General features: G+C 39.4%; 1 protein-coding gene across 4 annotated transcripts in view; it reads left to right on the plus strand.

Moving 5' to 3' along the window:
- The window catches only part of tasp1 (taspase, threonine aspartase, 1), a 101385-nt gene that overhangs the window by 49622 nt on the left and 30577 nt on the right, over positions 1-21186 (plus strand). For 2 of the 4 annotated variants that reach the window (XM_048536686.2, XM_048536687.2), the window contains 3 exons: positions 12787-12906; positions 14401-14479; positions 17130-17240. In XM_048536686.2, coding sequence (XP_048392643.1) covers positions 12787-12906; positions 14401-14479; positions 17130-17240 — 310 coding nt within the window. The remainder of the gene's footprint in view (positions 1-12786; positions 12907-14400; positions 14480-17129; positions 17241-21186) is intronic. The other 2 variants (XR_007248151.2, XM_048536689.2) reach the window with 2 other exon arrangements.

Below are 21186 nucleotides of genomic sequence, written 5' to 3' on the forward strand. Positions count from 1 at the left end.
CAGCACACACGTCCCTAGCTCCCCACAGAGTTCTAGGGTACACCTGATCAGATTCTGTGGGTTTACCCATCTTTATGTTTTTTTAAGCCATCCAACACCACCACCTCTGTAATATGGACACTTTTCAAGATGTTGCTATTTATTTCCCATGTTCTCTATCTTCCATATTCTTCTCCACAGTTATCACTGATGCAAAATACTCATTTAGTAACTTGCCCCATCTCCTGCTGTTCCATACATAGGTGGGCACGCTGATCTTTAGGGAGACCTATTATCTCCCTAGTTACCCTTTTGTCCTTTAAGGTATTTGTAGAAAACTTTGAATTCTCTTCCCTTTTTGCCAAAGCTGTCTCATGCCCCCTTTTCACCTTCCTGATTTCCTATTAAGTATACTCCTACTGCTTTTATACTCTTCGAAGGATTCACTCAGTCTCTGCTGTCTGTACTTGACACATGCTTCCTTGTTTTTCTTGACCAATACCTCAATTTCTCTAGTCATCCAGCATTTCCTAAGCCTACCAACTTTCCCCTTCATCCTAACAGGAACACATTGTATTCTGACTATCTCATTTTTGAAGGCTTCCCATTATCCATTCATCCCATTACCTGCAAATATCTGCCCCCAATCAGCTTTTGAATGTTCTCGCCTAATACTGTCAAAATTGGCTTTGCTCCAATTTAGAATTTTAACTTTTAGATCCAGTCTATCCTTTTCCATCACTATTTTGAAACTAATAGAATGATGATCAGTGGCCCCAAAGTTTTCCCCCCCTGACACCTCAGTCACCTACCCTGCCTTATTTCCGAAGAATAGATCAAATTTTGCACCTTCTCTAGCAGGTACATCCGCGTACCGAATCAGAAAATTTTAACGTACACACTTAATGAATTACTCTCAATCCAAGCCCTTAACACTCTGACAGTCCTAGTTTGGAAAGTTAAAATCCCCTACCATAACCACCTTTATTATTCATAGAGATAACTGAAATCTCCGTACAAATTTGTTTCTCAATTTCCTGCTGACTATTGGGTCTATAGTACACTTCCAATAAAGTGATCATCCCTTTCTTATTTCTCAGTTCCACCGAAATAACTTGCCTGGACATTTTCCCAGGAATGTCCTCCCTAAGTGCAACTATAATGTTATCCCTAATGAAAAATGTTACTCCCCCTCCTCTCCTGTCTAACTTTCTATCCCATTCCTGAGTGACATCTCTGTAATCACTATGTTGTCCCAGTCCCATGTTCCCAACCATGCCTAGATCAGCTGCCTCACCTGTTAGTCCTCTTGTATTGAAAGAAATGCAGTTTAATTTACCAGCCCTACCTTTGTTCTCTGCTTTGTTCCTGCCTGCCCTGACTGTTGACTTGCTCCTTTTCCCACCTACACCAGTCTCAGAATGATCTTTTTCCTCACTGTCTCCCCCTTCCAATTCAGGTGCAGTCTGTCTTTATATAGATCACTTTACCCCACAAGAGATTCCAATGATCCAGAAATATGAATCCTTCTCCCCTGCAACAGCTCCTCAGCCACAGATTCATCTGCTCTATCCTCCTATTCCTACTGTCTCTCACTTGTGGCACCAGAGGTAATCTAGATATTACCATCCTCAGGGTCCTCCTTTTTAAATTCCTGCCTAACTTCCTACATTCTCTCCTCAGAATCTCATCCTTGTCTCTTCCTTATCGTTAGTTCCAGTCTGTACAGTGACCTGCTCGTCCCTCTCCCCTTTGAGAAAATGCTGCACCCTTTCCAAGATACCCTTGATCCTGGCACCAGGAAGGCACTACACCATTCTGATGTCTTTCTGTTGGCCACAGAAACATCTGTCTGTGCTTCTAACTGGTGAGTCTCTTATCAGAATCAATCATTTGGAACCCGATGTACCCCTCGTTACATTAGAGGCAGTCTCCGAACTAGAAACCTGGCTCTCACTGCTTGTCATTCTCTTGGGAGTCCATCACCTCCTATATTGTCCAAAACAGCATACCTGTTTGAGATGGGAATAGCCACAGGAGACTCCTGCACAACCGGCCTCCCTCTCCTACCTTTCCTGAAGTAACCTATATACTTGACTGTATCTTTGGTTTCTATTCCTTCCTGCAACTGCCATCCATCACACACCCTAGCTCCTGTAAATTCCTTATTGCTTCTAACTGCAGCTCCAAATGATTCATGCATCCTGACAGGATTTGCAACCAAACACGCTTCATACAGACATAATCATCAGTAACATGGAAACTCTCCCTCCTCTCCCACATCTGACATCTTACGAAAGGTCATTTTTGCACCTCAATAATCTACAGATCCATAAAATAGCACAGCCTTACTTCTTAAAAACATTGTTCCAGGCTAACTGTTTTGAGTGAGCAATCCTGAAGTCCCCTGGAACCAATGGCTGCAAAGTTTCTGATATCTGACTGTAATCCACATGGAAAGATTTAGAGAATGAACAGACAATTGGTAGATTTTGCTGCCCACCCCCAATCTTAAACTATGTATTTTCCTTTAAGATCTGTTAGTCTTCTGTTTATTAACTATTATGTTAATATTTGAAGTTGTTTTATACATCATTTTCACTATGTCATTTATTCCTCAAACCTTTATTCTTCATCTCTAATTCTTTCTTGAGAAAGTGGCATGTAGGGCTGCTGCGTTGAAACTTTGCAGTGCATGTGGTGAAGATTGTCTGTTACTGGCCTGATGTAGACAGTCCACTGGAAATTGAGCCCCACTATTCCATAAGCTGTCATAAACACACAAATGATCAGTTGAATCAGCCAAGATCATTAATTTGCCTAACTTTTGACTGTTATCTAGGAAAAGTGAAACTGTCATCTGGGCTTTATCAACAAACCAGAAAATCAGACTTATTCATGATAAACAAAGTTTAACAAGAGGTAAAACGAATTATTAACTACTACTGCACAAACTTAAACTGTGTCTCCTGCAAACCCCAAATGTGCAGATATTCATTCACAAACAAGACAGACAGTTCTGTCAATTTGTAATGCGTAGAAAACTTAAGCCAAAGATTACATTTTGTGGATCAAGTGTCCAAACCACAATGATAGAATGAGATAGTAGGAACTGCAGATGCTGGAGAATGAGATAACAAGGAGTAGAGCTAGATGAACACAGCAGACCAAGCAGCACTAGAGGAGCAGGAAGGCTGACATTTCGGGCCTAGACCCTCCTTTTAAACCTTTATAAACCTTTTTGATTTTGGTGGTAATGTCACATTGACTGCAAGACGTAGAAGATCCTCAATTTGATGATTGGCCAGTCTTTGCTTGAGCTTTAAGTTCTTTTCATAGTCTTTTTTTCGCTTGGTGACCAAGTGAGACATCTGTCTTTGCTTGTAGGCTTTCTGAAAGTCTCTGTTCAAATGTCATCCCAAGTCTATGACAAACTACTCTGTAAAAATCCAAAAGATAGTTGCTAGGCAGCTTTTCAACAATAGGCTCTGGTGTCAACTTGTCTCGATTAAAGTATCACATCCAGCTTGTCCAAAAGTTGCATGCCCCGGTGTAATTAATAAATAAGACCACATAGTTCCACTTTTACCTTTTGAGTTGCACAGAAGATCGTGGAGCATTCTCTGCAACATAGCATTGTCCAAAATACCATTTTTCCCAGTTATTCTGAAAAAAAACCTGATACGCAGTCTTCACAACTCCCGCAACCCTGGTAGATAGTGGGTTCCATCCCAACAAAAGAATGTCATTACATGTCCAAGTCGTATTGGTAGCTGGTTTAGGGAAAGGGACTTGTGCTACTAGTGTTTGTATATATTCATTATATTTGTTGTTTTGGGTAGTGAAGGCTGTTGTTCGACAAGTAAGATACTGTGTGGTACTCTGAAAAATATAAACATGGAACAGGAGTGGGCCATTAGCCCCTTGAGCCAACTCTGCCATTTTATAAGGTCATGGCTTATAAATTCATATTCTGGCCTACTCCCAATAATCTATCACTACCCACTTTCAGACCATGAACCTATCTACCTTAAAAAGACTCCTGCTTCTACCATTTCAGGAAGAGAGATCCAAAGACCATTGACCTCTGTGAAAAAAGTTAGTCTTATCTTTGTTTTAAATGGACAGCCCCTTATTTTAAACAGTGACTCCCTAGTTTTAGATCACCAACGAGAGGAATGGCCTTTACACATGTAACCTGTTAAGACCCCTCACAGTCTTATGTTTCAACCAAGTCACCTCCTGCTCTTCTAAACCCCAACGAATACAAGCCTAGCCTGGCTGTCTTTTCCTCAAAAGGAACTGAGGAACTGCCCGTTTCAGGTATTAGTCTAGTAATCCTTCTTTGAACTGGTTTCAGCATGTTTTATTCCTTCCCTAAATAAGGTGTTAAAGGCAAAACATACAGCAGCCATGTTGGAGGGAGTAGATATTTCGGGTCCTAACCAGGTAGACTGTTCTAGAAAGAATAAGTAACTGAGTAATGTAATCATATTTTACCTAATATAAATTCTATTGGATTTTTCATAACCATTGTATGATGCCGCTGTTTATGGCTAATTAAACACTAGAAGTGTAGTTGCTGTTGTCATGTTGAAAGTGGGGCAGCTAAATTGTGCACTGCAAACTCTGATAAAGCTGTGTGACATTGTGGTTTGATTTGAGAGATTAAATATTAGCCAGGGACAGGGATACTTCCCCTTCTCCTCAACATAATCTTTTACCTGAGCAAGCAGAAGGCCATCTGCTTAGCATCTTATTGAAAAGATAATACCTCTCAACAGTGTGGTGCTTACTTAGTATGCAGTAGGGTGCCAGCTTTTTTTTGAGCTCAAGTCTTTAACAGTGAATTTAACATACAATAGTAGGGGTTAATAAAGAGTGCAAGGCTTATGATAAGGCTTATGATGAGCCTGATTGAATTGTCAAAGTCTATTTGCTGTGGAACAGCATTAGAGAAGGATTTCTAGGACTTTGACCCAACGAGAGTGAAGCATGGTGATTTTTTCCAATCCAGAATGGTGAATGGCTTGGAAGGGAACTTGCAAGTGGTGTCATTCCTATATCTCCTCCCCTTTTAGATGGACGTGGTCATGGGTTTGAAAGGTAGCGCCTAAGGAACGTTGATGAATGTTTGCAGTGCACTCTCTATGGGTCACACTGCTGCCATTGAGTGCTGGTGGTAGAGAGTATGAGCATTACAGTTTTTTTTAATATCCTGATCAAAAATTTTAAAGAAGGGTACTGTTAACTGGTTAAGGTTGTATAATTTCTAAAATGGCAGTACATTCTGTGTTGGGCCTAGTAAAGATACACAGTTGGTAACTGAATCTGCCTTGATTGACTTTTATGAAGATAAACTTGTGAACTGTCAGTTTTGGTGTTTTGGATTTGTTTACAGTGGCATTGTAGTTTACTTGCTTTGACTTGACTGCATTGGCATAATTTTGTGTTTCTTGAAGAATCTCTAAGATGTGTATTTGGTTTGAGGTTCTTGCATGGGCTTAATAGAATGGGAAGAGGAGAAAATTGGATGACTTTTTTTCACATAACTGGACTTTATTGCTGATCGTTGTCTAATATAGCTAGCTTCATCAAACGACCCAAGAACTTTTGTGAACAATGTTATGATGATGTATCCTTGGCCACTGGTTCTTCATTTTGGAAGCTCACTTGATGTAGAGGACGATAATGCACGCTTTGGATAAAGATATTTTGGATTTTTAAAGAGACGTTTTCCACGAATCTTCGTCGTACCATTTGATTATTGCATTTAATTCAAAATCCTATCTAGTTGCTTTGCTTTGTTACCTAATAGAAATTGAAGGTAGAAAATATTTTCCGGTGTACGCATAGATGATCTGGTATTATTTGACACGTGTCCTGCTGCTATTTCTCTTCTTAAATGCTATATACCTTACAATGGCTCAATAAAGTAGGAGTTTGGGGAAATGGCAGGGAATGAGTGATTTTTATTGGGTTGCTGAATCCAATTGCCAAAGCAACGTGGATCTCTGCTCCCTGTTTGGAATCCTGAATACTTACTTGTTCTCTCTTCACACAAGGAAGTAGCTTAAAAATAAGAATGTGTACATTTTTAATTATCCTGTAACTGTATTTAAGTTGAATCTCTGCTGAATGTAGTGAATTTTCCTTCTGAACTTTTTATTTGTTAATTTTCTTAGTAAGGAGAAAAGTTCTGTTCACTTCGCCAAAATTATTTTTTAAAATTCATTAATGGGCATAAGATGGGCAATAAATGCTGGCCCTGTTTGCCCTTGAGAAGATGGTGGCGAGCTGCTTTCTTGAATTGTCAAAGTCTATTTCCTGTGGAACCCTCATGCCATAAGAGAAGGATTTCTAGGACTTTGACCCAACGAGAGTGAAGCATGGTGATATATTTCCAATCCAGAATGGTGAATGGTTTGCAAGGGAACTTGCAAGTGGTGCCATTCCTATATCTCCTCCCCTTTTAGATGGATGTGGTCATGGGTTTGAAAGGTAGCACCTAAGGAACCTTGATAAATGTTTGCAGTGCACTCTGTATGGGTCACACTGCTGCCATTGAGTGCTGGTGGTAGAGAGTGTGAGTATTTGTGTATGTGGTTACCGTAAGGTGGGCTACCTTCTGGATGATATTGCACCCCTTGTAGGTTGGAAATGCACCCATTCAGGAACAGGAATGCATTACATCACCCCCTTAACTTGTGCATTGTAAATGGTGGACAGGCTTTGGGAGTCAGAAGGTGAGTTATTTGTTGCAGCATACCTAACCTCTGATCTGCACTTGTTTCTATGGCTATTTCAGTACTGTTTCTGGTCAGTGGTAACTACTGAGGTTTGATAATGTGGGATACAAAGGTAATGGCATCTAGTATTAAGAGGTGATGGTTGCATTCTCTCTTGTTGGAGGTGGTCGTTGTCTGGCATTTGTAATGCACAAATGTTACTATCCAGGTTTAGGCTGACAAGTGATAAATGCCCAGGTCTTGTTGCTTTTGGACACTATCTGCATCAATTTCTAAGAACTTGTGAACAGTGCGGAACATTGTGCAAAGTTCACATGCTCAGTGAACACTTCTGATGTTATCGAATGGAAGGTCATTAAAGCAGCTGAAGATGGATGGACTGAGGACACCACCCTGAGGAACACATTCAGAGATGTTCTGAAGCTGAGATGAGTGACTTCCAACAACCATTACTAATTTCCTTTGTGTTAGGAATAACTCCAGTCAGTGGAAGTTTTTTTCCCATCATTCCCATGAATTGATTGGATTCTTCATTAAGTAGGAGACAATTTCTGCGAGAAATTAACGTTATGTAATTTAAAACTAAGGCACTGCACATCATAATAACAACGATGCTGGCATTATACAGTGCTTTAGTAGCAGTTAACAAATATGTGTTTCCCCTCATTTATTATTTAGCATGTGCAGTGGTTTCACAGGTTAGCAGCTGCCTGCTGTTGTAACAGCTCATTGCTGGCAAAATATAAACATGATGCATATGTTCTATTTGCCATCCTCTTGATATGCTCGTTAAATGGTGAGATAAAGTAATTGATCCATCCTTTAAATGTAGCGCTGTTTACGATTACCCAGTAGTCAGGATTGGGTGCTGCCATTGTTATTCTTCTACTAGCCAGTAGGTGGGGATATTTGAGTGGCACATTTAATACAGTTATCTGACATACTGCTCTTCCAGCAATTTCCTCAAACACCTTTTGTGCTAATTTTACACAGTCAGGCAAAAATAAATTATGGCTTGGCTTTGAGTGAGGTTTTAAAACACTGTGTGTTGCAGTAATATAGTTCACCAAATTGTTGTGACACCGTATTTCATGTTAAGGCTTTCTCCCAGTTTATTGGGCTCTTCTTTGCTGTTTGTCATTTAATCTTGTCAACTTAACATCTTAGTATTTGGAATATTGTACATTTATTTATTAATCAGCATCAATGTGTACAGGAAGCACTTGCTTTGTGCTCGGCTTTAATAGGTAAAAAGATGCAAGCCAACTAGAGTTTTCCCTTCAAATTTGTGGGAAGGCTATTCTAACAAAAATGTTTTAACAATTAAATGTTGGTCAAGATTCATTCCACACCGGTAGAAGAAATATTAGTGAGTGTATTGTTCAAGAATGAAATTGCATTACCACTTATTAACCAGTTGGAGACTTAAAGGAAAATGGTTAATGGTTTGCAGTTCACTTAGAAATATTTAACAGTATGGTCATCAAAATATTTAATTTGTAAATCCATGATCAAATGTGCAATAAATAAATTGTCTCATTCATTATTGTGGGAACACAAGAGAAACAAGTCATTTAACTCCACAGGTCTATTACACATTTAGTTTTTAAAAAAAATACCTTCATAGGTTTGGGTGTCATTGGATCGACCATCATTTATTGCCTGTCCTTAGTTTCCCTTGAAAAGGTGGTGATGAACTGCTGCAATCCATTTGGTGTGAGTAGACCCACAGCGTTGTTAGGGAGGAAGTTTCAGAATTTTTGACCTAGTGACACAGAAGGAATGGTGATGTCTTTCAAAGCCAGGATGGTGAATGGCTTTGAGGGGAACTTGTTCCCCTGTATCTGCTGTCCTTGTCTTTCTAAACAATTGTGATCATGGATTTGGAAGGTGCTGTTTAAAGAGTCTTGGTGAATTTCTACAGTATATCTTGTAGGTGATGCACAGTGGTTCTACTATGTGTCACTGGTGGAAGGTTTGATGTTTGTGGATGGGATGCCAGTCAAGCAGGCTGCTTTGTCCTGGATGGTGTCAAGCTTCATGAGCCTTGTTGTAGCTGCAGTTATCAAAGGCAAGTGGGGAGTATTTCATTACACTCCTGACATGTACTTCGTAGATGCTGGACAGGCTTTGGGGAGCCAGGAGGTGAGTTATTTGTAGCAGGATTCCTAGCCTGTGACTTGCTGTTGTTGCCATAGCACTTCTGTAGCTAGTCCAATTGCATATCAGATCAGCAGCAATCTTCAGGGGTTTGGGAGTAGAGGATTCAGTGGTGGCAATGCCACAATGTCCAGGGTGATGGTGAGCTTTCCTCTTGTTGGAGGTGAGCATTACCTGGCACGTGACTGGTGCAATTGTTAGTTGCTGCTTGTCAGCTTGAATATCTGAGGTGGTGAGGAACAACAATCTTTGTAATAGTCTTGATCTTTTCCTTCAAATTTTTCAATGGGCCTAACCTCAAGCTTTTGAAGTGAGTTCCAGATTTATTCTCCTCTTTTTGTGGAGAATTTTTTCCTGATGTCATTCCTTAATGGCTGAGATAAAACTAAGATTACACCCATTTGTTCAGGATTCCTGACAGGAAATAATTTCTCGATGTACCCTATCAAATCCTTTCTATTTCTCTGTAAAGTTTGCATTAGATCTACCACTCTGCCTCACACCCCAATATTTTCTTTAATTGGGAATAATAGCCTGGTCTACACGTCAACTCTTTAGCTTCAGTAACACTCCAGTGAATTTGTACTGCATCTCCCCAGCAACCAGTCCTTTGAGGTGTGGACCACAGAACTATACACTCTTATAAATGGAAACTAGATCTCTCTATAACTATAGAATAATTTCCCGTTTTGTTTACAAGTTCCCTTGAAGCAAAGGCAGTAAGGGGAGTTCTTCGTGTAGCTTAATTTATTACTGCTCATTTAATTTTACGACTTGAGTTCGAAACACTCCAGTGATTTTGCTGAGAAATTTTGTTGTACTATTTTCACTGCTCTGTGCACGGAAGGCACAACGCAGTGCATGTTTCTAAACTCTAGTATTGCTGAATCAACCACTTCTACCATAATATTTGAAATCAAATATTTTATTGACTTAAAATGAATGAGGAAAGATAAGCATTACAAAAGTTAGGAATTGCACGACATCAGAGAATTGAAGATACATCCATGCTTTTTGGGAGTTTTAAAATAGGTTGCTTAATAAAAAGCGCCAACTTTGACTACAAAATATTAGTGAACAGAAAATTGAATATACTTCTGGATAGCTACAGATTTGCGTTTAAAACACACTAGTTATGGAGGAACATGAAATCAAGAGAAATATTCCACGAACCCCAGTGAAAACGTCTCTTTCTGAGCAGTTCTATCCCTGTTCTTGAACCACAGAAATTTATTCGCCTCACTCAAAACAACAGATTTGATGTCAGCTGAATTCTGTAAATTCTTCTAGTTCTGGAGATGCTCGGCTCGATTGTCACATGTCTTTACAGAAAAATAAATTGCGCTCCCACTCCAATCCAGTGAATTTACATCGGTGCTTAGTGCAGCACTCCCTTCGTTCTGCTGCAGTTAAGAGAAGGCGCCATCTTTTGCAACTTCTTCGTCCAGTTCAAGTGGATGATGCATATCCGTTTTCTCCTGAGCCTCCAATATGACACACCTTCACTGAATTTGATTTGTGCCTTGTGATCTCAAGCAGTTATTGAAGGGTTTGTGTGCCAAAACTCTGTGCATATCATTTATAATTTGAATGTCTAAGATAGCAGTAGATGTATTATTTGGTTCTATGCAAGCAACCTTTCTTTGTAAAGAAGTTACAAGGTCATTAGTGAAAGAGAGAGACCATTTCTAGGAAGGTGCATGATTCAAGCAATTTCCTAGCAGGGCACCTGTGATTTTAGTGGATGGACTATTTATACTGCTGAGTTTGACAGGGAAAAACAAATCAGTGCCACTAGGTTTAGTTTCCCCTTCAATTCAGAAAGGAGGACGGCTTCCTCATGGCAAGAGAAATGTTTTCAGATCGGGGAACAAGCGATCATAGAAGAAGTGGTTTTAGTTTGTGAGGCTTCCAAGTTGTGAGAATGTGTACAAAGGTCCTCATTACTGAAAAGGGCTTTAGGCCAATAGAATTTGGGAGAAAAATGTTCTTACCAGTAGATTCTTGAAGAAATCATCAACTTATCTCAGCAGTCCAAGGAGAAGGCTAACATCAGTCAACCTAAGTAAGAATTTGAAAGTTTTGAGGTAGCAGTGATAGTTTTCTAGAGCTTGAGTATCTGTAAACCAGTAGTACAGGAAAACAGATTGAAACCTTAGCTTGTTGTTAATAAAATGATCTAATATGTCTGATTTTATAGACTTTTTTTATTTTGCAAGTGTAACCAACTGGTGCTCTTTTGTAATGGAATATTTGCAATCTAGTGTGTAAATATCCAGTGATTAATCATCATGGTAATCTGCAAAAACGAAACTGATGATCTATCAAACAAGGTTTCACTCTGCAAAGTGATTTATCTGGTATTACCATCAGCTAGGATCATCAACACCCGGACTCTGACTGGCATTCTGTCTAATTTTCTTCCTGGCAGCACTGGCCTCTGAGGCCCTTGTGTGGCAGCACTTCTGGAATTTGATGCCAGGTCCGTACATAGTGTGCTGACACTGTTTGCTGTGCACAAAACATTGGGAGGATATAACGGAAGTGTTTTCTCCTCAAGGCCTTGATCCAAGCATGGACAAAAGAGCTGAATGCCAGAGGGGAGCCGAGAGAAATTACCTTTGATTTCAGTTTTTTGGCTGAGTATGGCTTTGGCAAGCTGTAGTAAAACTGAAGTCAAGAGTTTTGCAGATGGTGGGGTAAGGTGGAGAGAAATTCCCCACTGACCAACATTGCACCTAGCACAAAGCAAGATAATTAGGGTTGTTAAAGGCCAATCATCTGAGCTAAAGGACATTACTGCAGGCGTTCCTCAGGATAGTATCTTCAGCTATTTCGTCACTGGCCTTAATGTATCATAAAATCAAAAGTGAGAAGATTTGCTGCTGATTCAACAGTGTTCAGCACCGTTGGCAACACTTTAGATACTGGAGCAGTCCTTGTCCATATGGAGCAAGAACTAGATAATATTCAACCTAAGTTAATAAGTGGTAAGGAACATTTTTGCCACACTGATAATCTGCCTATTTGTCCTTGAAATTCAATTACACTGCCATTGCTGAACCCCACCACTGTCAACATACTGGGATTACTATGGACCAGAAACTGAACTGGGCCAGCTGTGACAATGCTGTGGCTACAAGAGCAGGTCAACAGCTAGCAATCCTGCACTCAGTATCTTGTCTCCTGGTCTCCCCAAAGCCTATTCACCTTCAACAAGGCAGATGCCAAGACTGTGATGGAATACTCTGCTTATTTGGGTGAATGCAGCTGCAACAATACAAGATGCTTGACACCATTCAAGGCAAAGCAATGCACTTAATTGGTGGATACTGTGTCAATGCACAATGGCAGCAGTGTACCCCATCTTCAAGATGCACTACAGCAATTTAACAAGGCTCCTCTGACAGCAACCTTTAAAACTGTAACTGCCACTATCTAGATGGAGAGGGCATGAAGATACCACCTGCGCGTTCCCATCAAGGCCATATACCATCCTGACTTGGAACTATATTGGGCAATTGGGGATGGACAATAAATGCTAGCTTTGCTGGTGATTGTCCAAATCCCATGAATGAATATCTAAAATGCTTTGTTTAGTACTTGTCTAAATAAAATTACCATATTGGTTTCCTGGCTGACATCTGATCTTCACTTAACAGTGCTAAAATAACTTATATGGTGATTTAGCACATTTACTTTTTGTTGTATGACTTCCATGCTGGCCTGTAGCACTACACTGGCAAAGTTCAGAAGCAACCCCTGCAAATCTTTAGGATGCTTAAGGATGTTTCTGAAAGACTTAAATGTGTGGAGTTTTTTTTTGGAATTTATGATATGTTGTGTCTTCTCAAGATTCTGGATGTTTACTTATTCGGGTCTTTGTTTCTGTTTTTAGACTAATGACACAGCTTCACTAGATACTGTTGGGGCAGTAGTTGTGGATCATGAAGGAAATGTTGCTGCTGCTGTTTCCAGTGGTGGGTTGGCAATGAAGCATCCTGGGAGAGTTGGTCAAGTAAATACACTTTTTTCTGAATAAGATATTTGTGTTAAAGTGCTAAATATCTTGTTCCCCTGGTTTCTGTCAGGAAATAAAACCTAACAAAGCATTCTCACTATTGGTATTCAGTAGCAAAACAAGTAGGTATCATGGATATAAATCATATTGTTGAAATATTTTGTGTTGAGAAACTTAGATTTGAAATTGTTATTTTAGGATATTAATTCTTACCTGGGTGCTTATTAACTCGTTTATATATTTAATCAGCTATTTTATTATTATTACTAAGTAATGATGAGACTTCAATATGATGTTTTCGATTTGAGATGGTGGTGTTTGGCAATGCTGCTAGACTAGTAATCCAGAACCTCAGGCTGATGTTTTGAGGACATGAGTTTGAATCCCACCATGCAGACAAGTTGTCTCTAATCCACTCTCAAACCTTACTTCAATCTAATCAAATTTTTGCACTTCTAAGCAACAATGGTTATGTATGTCTAACCTTCAGTTAATGCCTTTTCTGAAAATCAGTAAGCACCCACTTGAGGTGCCAGTTTCTGCCCAGGGCTTACGCCAAACAGGCCAACATGATTTTAGCTGCTGCCAGGTAGTGACTGCAAGTCATCTCTTAGCTATGTAAATAACAGGGCAAGGATGTTAATCATTTTTAATAATGATCATGGATACCTTTTAAAATGATGACAGATGCATAACTGACTTTAGTCAATAGCTGCTGTTAGAATTTCTAAACTTTCGAAACCTTTTCAAGCTATGAAACTGCTTGTGTAATTGTGCAAGTCAAGTTATATTGAGAAGCTATAAAGCAGAACAAGGTACTGTCTATTATCTTGCAAATAAAGATATCCATTTAAACTGCTCCTCTGCGGTTTGTCCTCCTGTGTTCATCCAGCTGTACACCTTGTTATCTCAGATTCTCCAGCATTGGCAGTTCCTACTATCTCTAGAGAAAGGAGTTGTAGGTTCTTGCTGATTTGAGCAATTTGAGTTGACTAGACAAAGAATGGGTATTCACAGAATCACTGGTCTGGTTTTTTTTCTGGTATGTCATTGCCCACATAGCAATGCCATGAATGAAGCATACTGGTTCACGGGAGGCTTGTCTTCCTCTTGAAAACTGTTCTCTTGCTATTTTGGGTGAAAAAATTCCAGACCATAAGTGTTGCATGTGTAAAATGAATTGCAAGAGCCTGCTCCGTTTGAGAGGAATAAAAAGCCTGTAGACAATATACTATAGAGCAAATGTAGTAAAATAATAAGAATACACTGGAACATGAGATCATTGTATGAGTAGTATTCTGAAAATAAGAATTTACAAAGTAGTTTTGAATACACTGTAATGTAATAGAAAAAAAAATTAGTTTTCACGGTTTCTTTTTCTGTTGAAATTCAATGAGAAGTTGTCATCTCTCTCTCTCTCTCTCTCTCTCTCTCTCTCTCTCTCTCTCTCTCTCTCTCTCTTCCCCCTCTCTCGCTTGAATTTGCTTACAGGCAGCTGTGTATGGCTGTGGGTGCTGGGCAGAGAATACAAGTGGTCCTAATGTGTATTCTACAGCTGTGAGTACATCAGGTATTTGCTATATATGCGGACATTTCCCTTTTTTAACTGTGTTTATTCGTGCATGCACCTAGAGAAAGTTAAGAAAGTGAAAGAACACAAGTGTTTTATTTTTAAACTGTTTTTACCCATTATCGACATCAGTACTCATCGTGAAAATACTCCCAAAGTTGGGAGTTAAACTTGTGCAGGAGTTGTTGGAAAAGGTAACTAAAGAAGTGGAGCAAGCTAGGTTTTAAACAGAATTTCCAAAGAGGAGAGAGTATGAGTGTGTTATTGAGTAATTATAAGTTCGCTGAAAGCTTTACAAATAATGGAATAAGTAGGAAAATGCATACTTCAGACATTTGAAATCAAAGTGACTGAGGATTAGCACAGAAGAAGTTCCAAATGAATTTTAAAATGAGAGCAAAACCTTTGTGAATCATCATTTAGAAGACTGACAACATTAAGAATGATAATTGCACTGAACTTGGTATATTTCAGGGATTCAGCAGCAGATAACCTTAGACGGAGTCATAGATGGGTGTTGTTGAGGTGGAAATAAGCGGTTTGCTTGATTGCATTAGGTAACCAATCTAAAGCTCACCTTGGGGTCAAAATGTCACTTAAATGGTTGAACAGGTGCCAACATGAAAGACATGGGAAGAAGAATTTTAGCATGGGTGAGCAGTTGAATTGGGCACAGGTAAAGGGTTCAATGAAGAAAGAAGCTCCAAGCTGATTCAGAGTCTGGCTCTAAACTGCCAGTTTCTGGGTTTTACTGAAGTGAATAAGTGGACAGCCAATCTGGTCCCAGAAGCAAGTTGGCATTTTAAATGCGATGACGAGGGTGAAAGCCTTTGATTTAATGTGATTTGTTGATTTAACTGTGACTGGTCCGTTTTCCTGGACCTTAGGAAAATATACAAGCCTTGGGGAGTAAGCAAGTGTTGTCACAGCATGTGGTGGGCCAGGAGTAGCAGAAGAATTTCCTTCCAGCCTCTCAAGCTCCAGCGCCATTAGACATTTAAACTAAAAATCTACAAGTGTGGAAAACCTGATTTCCATATTCCTTTTGACACTGAATAAGCTTCCACCACCCTTTCAGGCAATGCATTCCAAGGAGGTATTTGCTACTTTTTATAAATTAGGAAAAAATTTCATCTTGCTGTTACAGAGATAGCAGGAACTGCCGATGCTGGAGAGTCTGAGATAGCAAGGTGTAGAGCTGGATAAACGTGGCAGGCCAAGCAGCAGAGGAGCAGGAAAGCTGACATTTCGTGTCTGGACCCTTCAGAAATGTGGGAGGGTAAGGGATTCTGAAATAAATAGGGAGAAAGGGGGAGGCGGATAGAAGATGGATAAAGGAGAAGATGGGTGGAGAAGAGACAGACACGTCAAGGGGGCGGGATGAGGCCACCTCAAGCCCCACCCCTATCTCCAACCTACAAACCTCATCCTGCCCCCTTGACTTGTCCATCCTCCCTGGACCGACCTATCCCCTCCCTAACTCCCCACCTACACTCACCTTTACTGGCTCCAACCCCGCCTCCTTGACGTGTCTGTGTCTTCTCCACCTATCTTCTCCTTTATCCATCTTCTATCCGCCTCCCCCTTTCTCCCTATTTATTTCAGAATCCCTTACCCTCCCCCACTTCTGAAGAAGGGTCCAGACACGAAATGTCAGCTTTCCTGCTCCTCTGCTGCGTGGCCTGCCATGTTCATCCAGCTCTTCATCTTGTTATCTAATCTTGCCTTTGGTTCTTTTGCTGATTACTGTGATACTTAGTATAAGAGCACATGGTTAGATCACATGCTGTTCCACCATACTGCTATTAATGCATTTTTCAACATCCTGGAATGATTTTAGAAATCTAGCATATGCTGTTTGACTGCTTTTATTTTTAAGATGGTAGTTAGTGTACAAACACAGGTATTTGCTATATTATGTGTTGAACAGAGTGGTTTCCATTTAAAAATATCTTGCGTCAAATTGCTGTAAAAGATAACCAAGGCACTTGCCTTTTTTAAAAAAGACAAATGTCGTAACTTTAAAGTCGTCTTCATATGGCAGACAGAACAGAACTGAATTTTATTCTTCAGTCCATAACAGGAGGTTCTTTCATGTTTCAAAATTGAAAACGTGTGTAGTCCTAATGCAAGATATGTATGTGTGCGTTTACATGCACCTGTTTCCAATTTACTAACATGAAAGACATACCCATTGAAAGATCTGTATAAGAAAAAAACAATTTTCCTGTGACACACAATGAATGTTTAAGCTTGCATTTGGTGGTTTTTTCCCCAGATTTTTCACCCCAACATCTTCTCATTGTTTTAAGACCAGTGAATATGTACTGTCATGCTTAAGCAGTATATTTATCTTCTGTTGTGGCTCTGGTACAAGATTGATTTTTAGATTTTTGAAGAAGGAATCTGTTGTGGTCAGAATAGAGTTCTTACAGAAGGCTAAACTAGTAAACACTTGAGTGGCATTCTTGTTTTAAAAAAAAAATCCTTTGGTTCAAATAAACTTCTCTTCCCCCAGAAGAACTGTTTGCTTCGTATCTCTTTGCTTCATATTAGATAGTATTGAAGAATTAATGTCATTGCTTATGTGTTTCTCCTCCACTTGTGACCTGTCATCAAAATTGCAATTTTAAACATTTCCACCTCCTAGGTTGTGGAGAGCACCTTGTGCGAACTATGTTGGCTCGGGAATGTTCGGTGGCTCTACAAGCAGAAGATGCCCACCAGGCATTGCTGGAAACTATGCAAAAAAAGTTTATTCGTAAGTTTCCACTTTTGTTTTCCCCTTGCAACTCAATACAGATCTCTTTCCCACCACCCCTTTCTATTTTCCAATATTGCTCTATTCCAGCCTTCTGTCCACCTCCCCAAACCAATCACCCACTATTGCAAAGTGTATCCTGATTGTAGTCTTCCTTGCGTTTTTATGTAGATGCCTCATTAACGTTTCACTTTTATATGCTATACACCTGGCTGTAAAACACCGCTTTCAGTTAACTTTTGTTTTTGTGATCTTAAGGCAGTGCTTTTACAGAATTGGGAATTTGAATCTCAAATCCTTCTGTTCCGCATCTCCTGGCCTTCTGTTATTTGAACTGCAATATGAAACATACTGCATCATGTTTACTGACCTGGAATTCTATCTGCTATATTTTTACCTGATTCAGTATCATACCAATATTCCCGTTGAATGTTCTTTTAAATTCTATTCATTTTAAATTCTGTGCACCAATGATTTAGATTTCAGAGTAAAGGGATTGATTTAAACTGCAAACAGGAGTTTCCGTGCCATTGAGTTAAAAATAGAAAATGATGGAAAGATTCGGCAGGTTAGACAGCACCTGTGGAGAGAAACCATTAATGGTTCTCCTCATCAACCTTGCAGCTCTCATGTAACTGATCATCTTTAAGGAAAATTTGACAAAGCTTCTCTGTAAGCCTTTGAAAGAAATATCACTTGGGCCAATCTTCAAAATAACATTTTCTTTTTTCATAGAGTGGACCAAAACCTATTGTCAATTCTATTTTGGGAGCAGAACTAAACAAAGCAGTTGATTTATTGAAGTTAATAGTTTGAATTGGCTGAATAAGAGAGTGATGGAAAAGCATAGCAAAGGGCAAATTGGCCTTGCATTTTACGTTAAAACCTGCCCAGAAAGTTGGAGCTAACTCTGCTCTAGGAAAAATGTGCAACAATTTCTGTAAGCTATTGATTCAAAGCATTACGCATGCTTTTGTTAAGTATTTCTGTCTTGGGTTGAAGCACTCAGGATGATGTACATTTCAGTGCTGTATCTGCCCATGATGGCCTTAAGGTTTACGTGGCCCCTTTTAAACTGTTTTGCACAAATGTGTTGGCACTCACTGGATGAAATAATAGAGAACTTGTGATTATGTACTCATAGATACTGATTGCTACTTATTGCAAAAAAAAAGTTTTGTTTGCAGGTTCCCTTCTAGAGTTCCTTCTTGTTTCTGACCTGGCATGGTTCATAGCTACTGTTATTCATATTTCAGTTGTCTTGTGGTTACTTGGATTTGACTGTTCACATCTCCAAGCCAAGAAATAAAATTGAAGGAATATTCAACAGAGTAAGGGAGAACCACCTGGAACAGAAATAATTTATAACGGTAACTTCAAAGGGATGAGAAATTAATTCTTTGGAACAGTAATTGGAAAACTATGAAGCTTTTGGCTCATTTAATAAATACAGGAAGCTGAAAATTGAGAACAAAATAGTAGCAGAGTCTTTCACTGTGAATATTTCCCAGCTCAGATCGATCTGTTTTCAAGAATGTCATAAATATTGGATGCATACAAATAATGTACTGATGACAAAGATTAGTTGGTTTTAAATTGAACATTAGTGAAGATGTTTTAATTTTAAATTTGGCAGAAATTTCTTCAGATCAGAAAAGAGCTAACTATCTCTGACTTCAATAAGGATTTTTTTAATGACTCGTGGGATTGAGCATTGCTGCCTGGAGTAGCATTTATTGTCTGTTGCTAGTTGCTCTTGGGAAGGTGTCATTGATTTTCAGGCAAGTTTCATAGACCAATTAAATTTAACTATGATAGCAAAGAAAATATTTGAAATGATTTTGAGGGATTTAATAGTAAATTTCTGGTGATGGTTAACTACATAAATTCCACAGGGAAGAACATACCTGGGAACATTAGAATTGGGATTAAGTCATTCAACCCACAAGCCATTCAATTAGATCATGGCTAATTACCTACCTCACCACATTTTTCGCACTATCCCCATATCCATGTCTTGAACATGCTTCTTTATTTACCTTCCAAAACCTTTTGGAGTAAAGAATTCCAAAGATTCATCACCCTTTGAATGACAAAATTCCTCTTCATCTCAGTCTTAAGTGGATACTCCTTATTCTGACACTAAGCCCCGTAGTTTAAGATTCACTGCTGGAACGTCCTATCTTCATACATCCTGTTATGCCTTCTAAGAGGTTCCAATGAGATCACCTCTCATTCTCCATAACTCCAGAGATTATAAGTTGAGTGTCCTCAATTTCTTCTCTTAAGAAAATCTCACCATGCTAGGTATTAGCCCAGTAAACCTCTGTTGCACTCCCTTCAAGATAAGTATGTCCTTCTTTAGGTAACGAGGCCAAAACCCTGTTTCTAGGTGCATTCTTACAAAGGATGTATGCAATTGCAGAAAGACATTTTTAATCTTTTACTTAAGTCCCCTTGCACAGAAGGTCATTGTGTCATTTACCTTCCGTAGTTTGCTGCACCTGCGTGCTTGTGTGTCTCATGAACAAAGGTACCAATGTTCATTAAGACATTGTCACTTCTCAACATCTCTGTTTAAAAAATACTGTATCCGCCTCCTTTTTGGGTTTAAAAAACAAACTTCACACTTCTTTTGCATTACATTCCATTGGTTATGTTCTTGTCTGCTTGTGTAGCCTGTCCAAGTCTCTCTCAAGCTTTCTTACGGTCTCTGAGCATTCCCACCTGGCTTTGCGTCATCAACGAATTTGGAAGGCTTAGTTTGTTTCCACATCCAAATCACGTTTAGATTGTCAACAGCTGTGGCTCAGGTACTGGCCCTTATGGCACCCTGCCAGGAATTGCCTATTTATTCCTCCTGTTTTCTGTCTGTTAACTAGCTCTTAATTCTTGCCAGGATTGTGAAAACAACAGGGTTGTTGTGGTGGATGATATTTAACTTCCCTTGTATTGACTGGGAATTGTGTAATACAAAAGGCTTGGATGGGGTAGATTTTATTCTGTGTGTCCAGAATGGTTTTTTTGAAATAATATGTGAATAGCCCTACATGAATAGGAAAGAGGCCATACTAGATCCTGTATTAGGGAATGAGCCAGCAGGTATTCAGAGTGTAATGGGGAAGCATTTTGGGAACAGTGACTACAATTCTGTAAATTTTGAGTTACTTTGGATTAAGATGAGTAGTTGTCAGTTGAAAGCACTAAGTTGCGGAAGGTGAACTATCACAATATTAGACAGGGATGGCAGAATGTGGATGGTGGGGTTTGGTGGGGGTGGGGGCACGTCTGACATGTGGGAATCTTTTAAAGGCCATTTGACTAGAGTTAAAGGCCAGCATGTTCCTGTGACTGAGAGTTGTTGATCAGTCAGGTTGAGAACCCTGGAGGGTGGGTTTTCCTCTCCACTAACTGTTTAGCCTGCCTCCATCCATTTAATCACTGCAGGGCAGGCTTTTTAAAAGTCAGCCCATTCAACACCAACATCCTTTTTGTAGTCACCATCAGCCCCATCACCTGTTCCTGTTGCCTCTTCCTGTTTCCTTCATGGTGTTGTATCAAATTACTATGTTTTCTCAAAGTCCTACATTTTAAAATAAAGCTTAGTTAACACTTGCTCTTGTCCATTTGTTTTTGTTTCCATTTTGGTTAATCATTAGCTATGGATTTTTTTTTCCTCCTCATCACGTGGCTTTAATTAAATTTTGTGCAGTGGTATCCAGAGCATCCAAATCATTTACCCAACCTCCAACCAGAATCGGAGGTTTGTTAATTAATGTTAAAAATTGCTTGTGGGGAATAAAGTAAAATTGGAACTTATTGGCATGTTTGCGTTACTTTAGCTTAAAGAAAATTCCTTTATAATTGGCATCCTTCAAGATAAAACCCTTCTAGGTGCTGAAAAATTGCTTAGAATGCTAGCTCTCTCAATGTAGTCTACCTTTTC

This window comes from Stegostoma tigrinum, chromosome 9 (assembly GCF_030684315.1).
Source record: "Stegostoma tigrinum isolate sSteTig4 chromosome 9, sSteTig4.hap1, whole genome shotgun sequence".
NCBI lineage: Eukaryota > Metazoa > Chordata > Chondrichthyes > Orectolobiformes > Stegostomatidae > Stegostoma > Stegostoma tigrinum.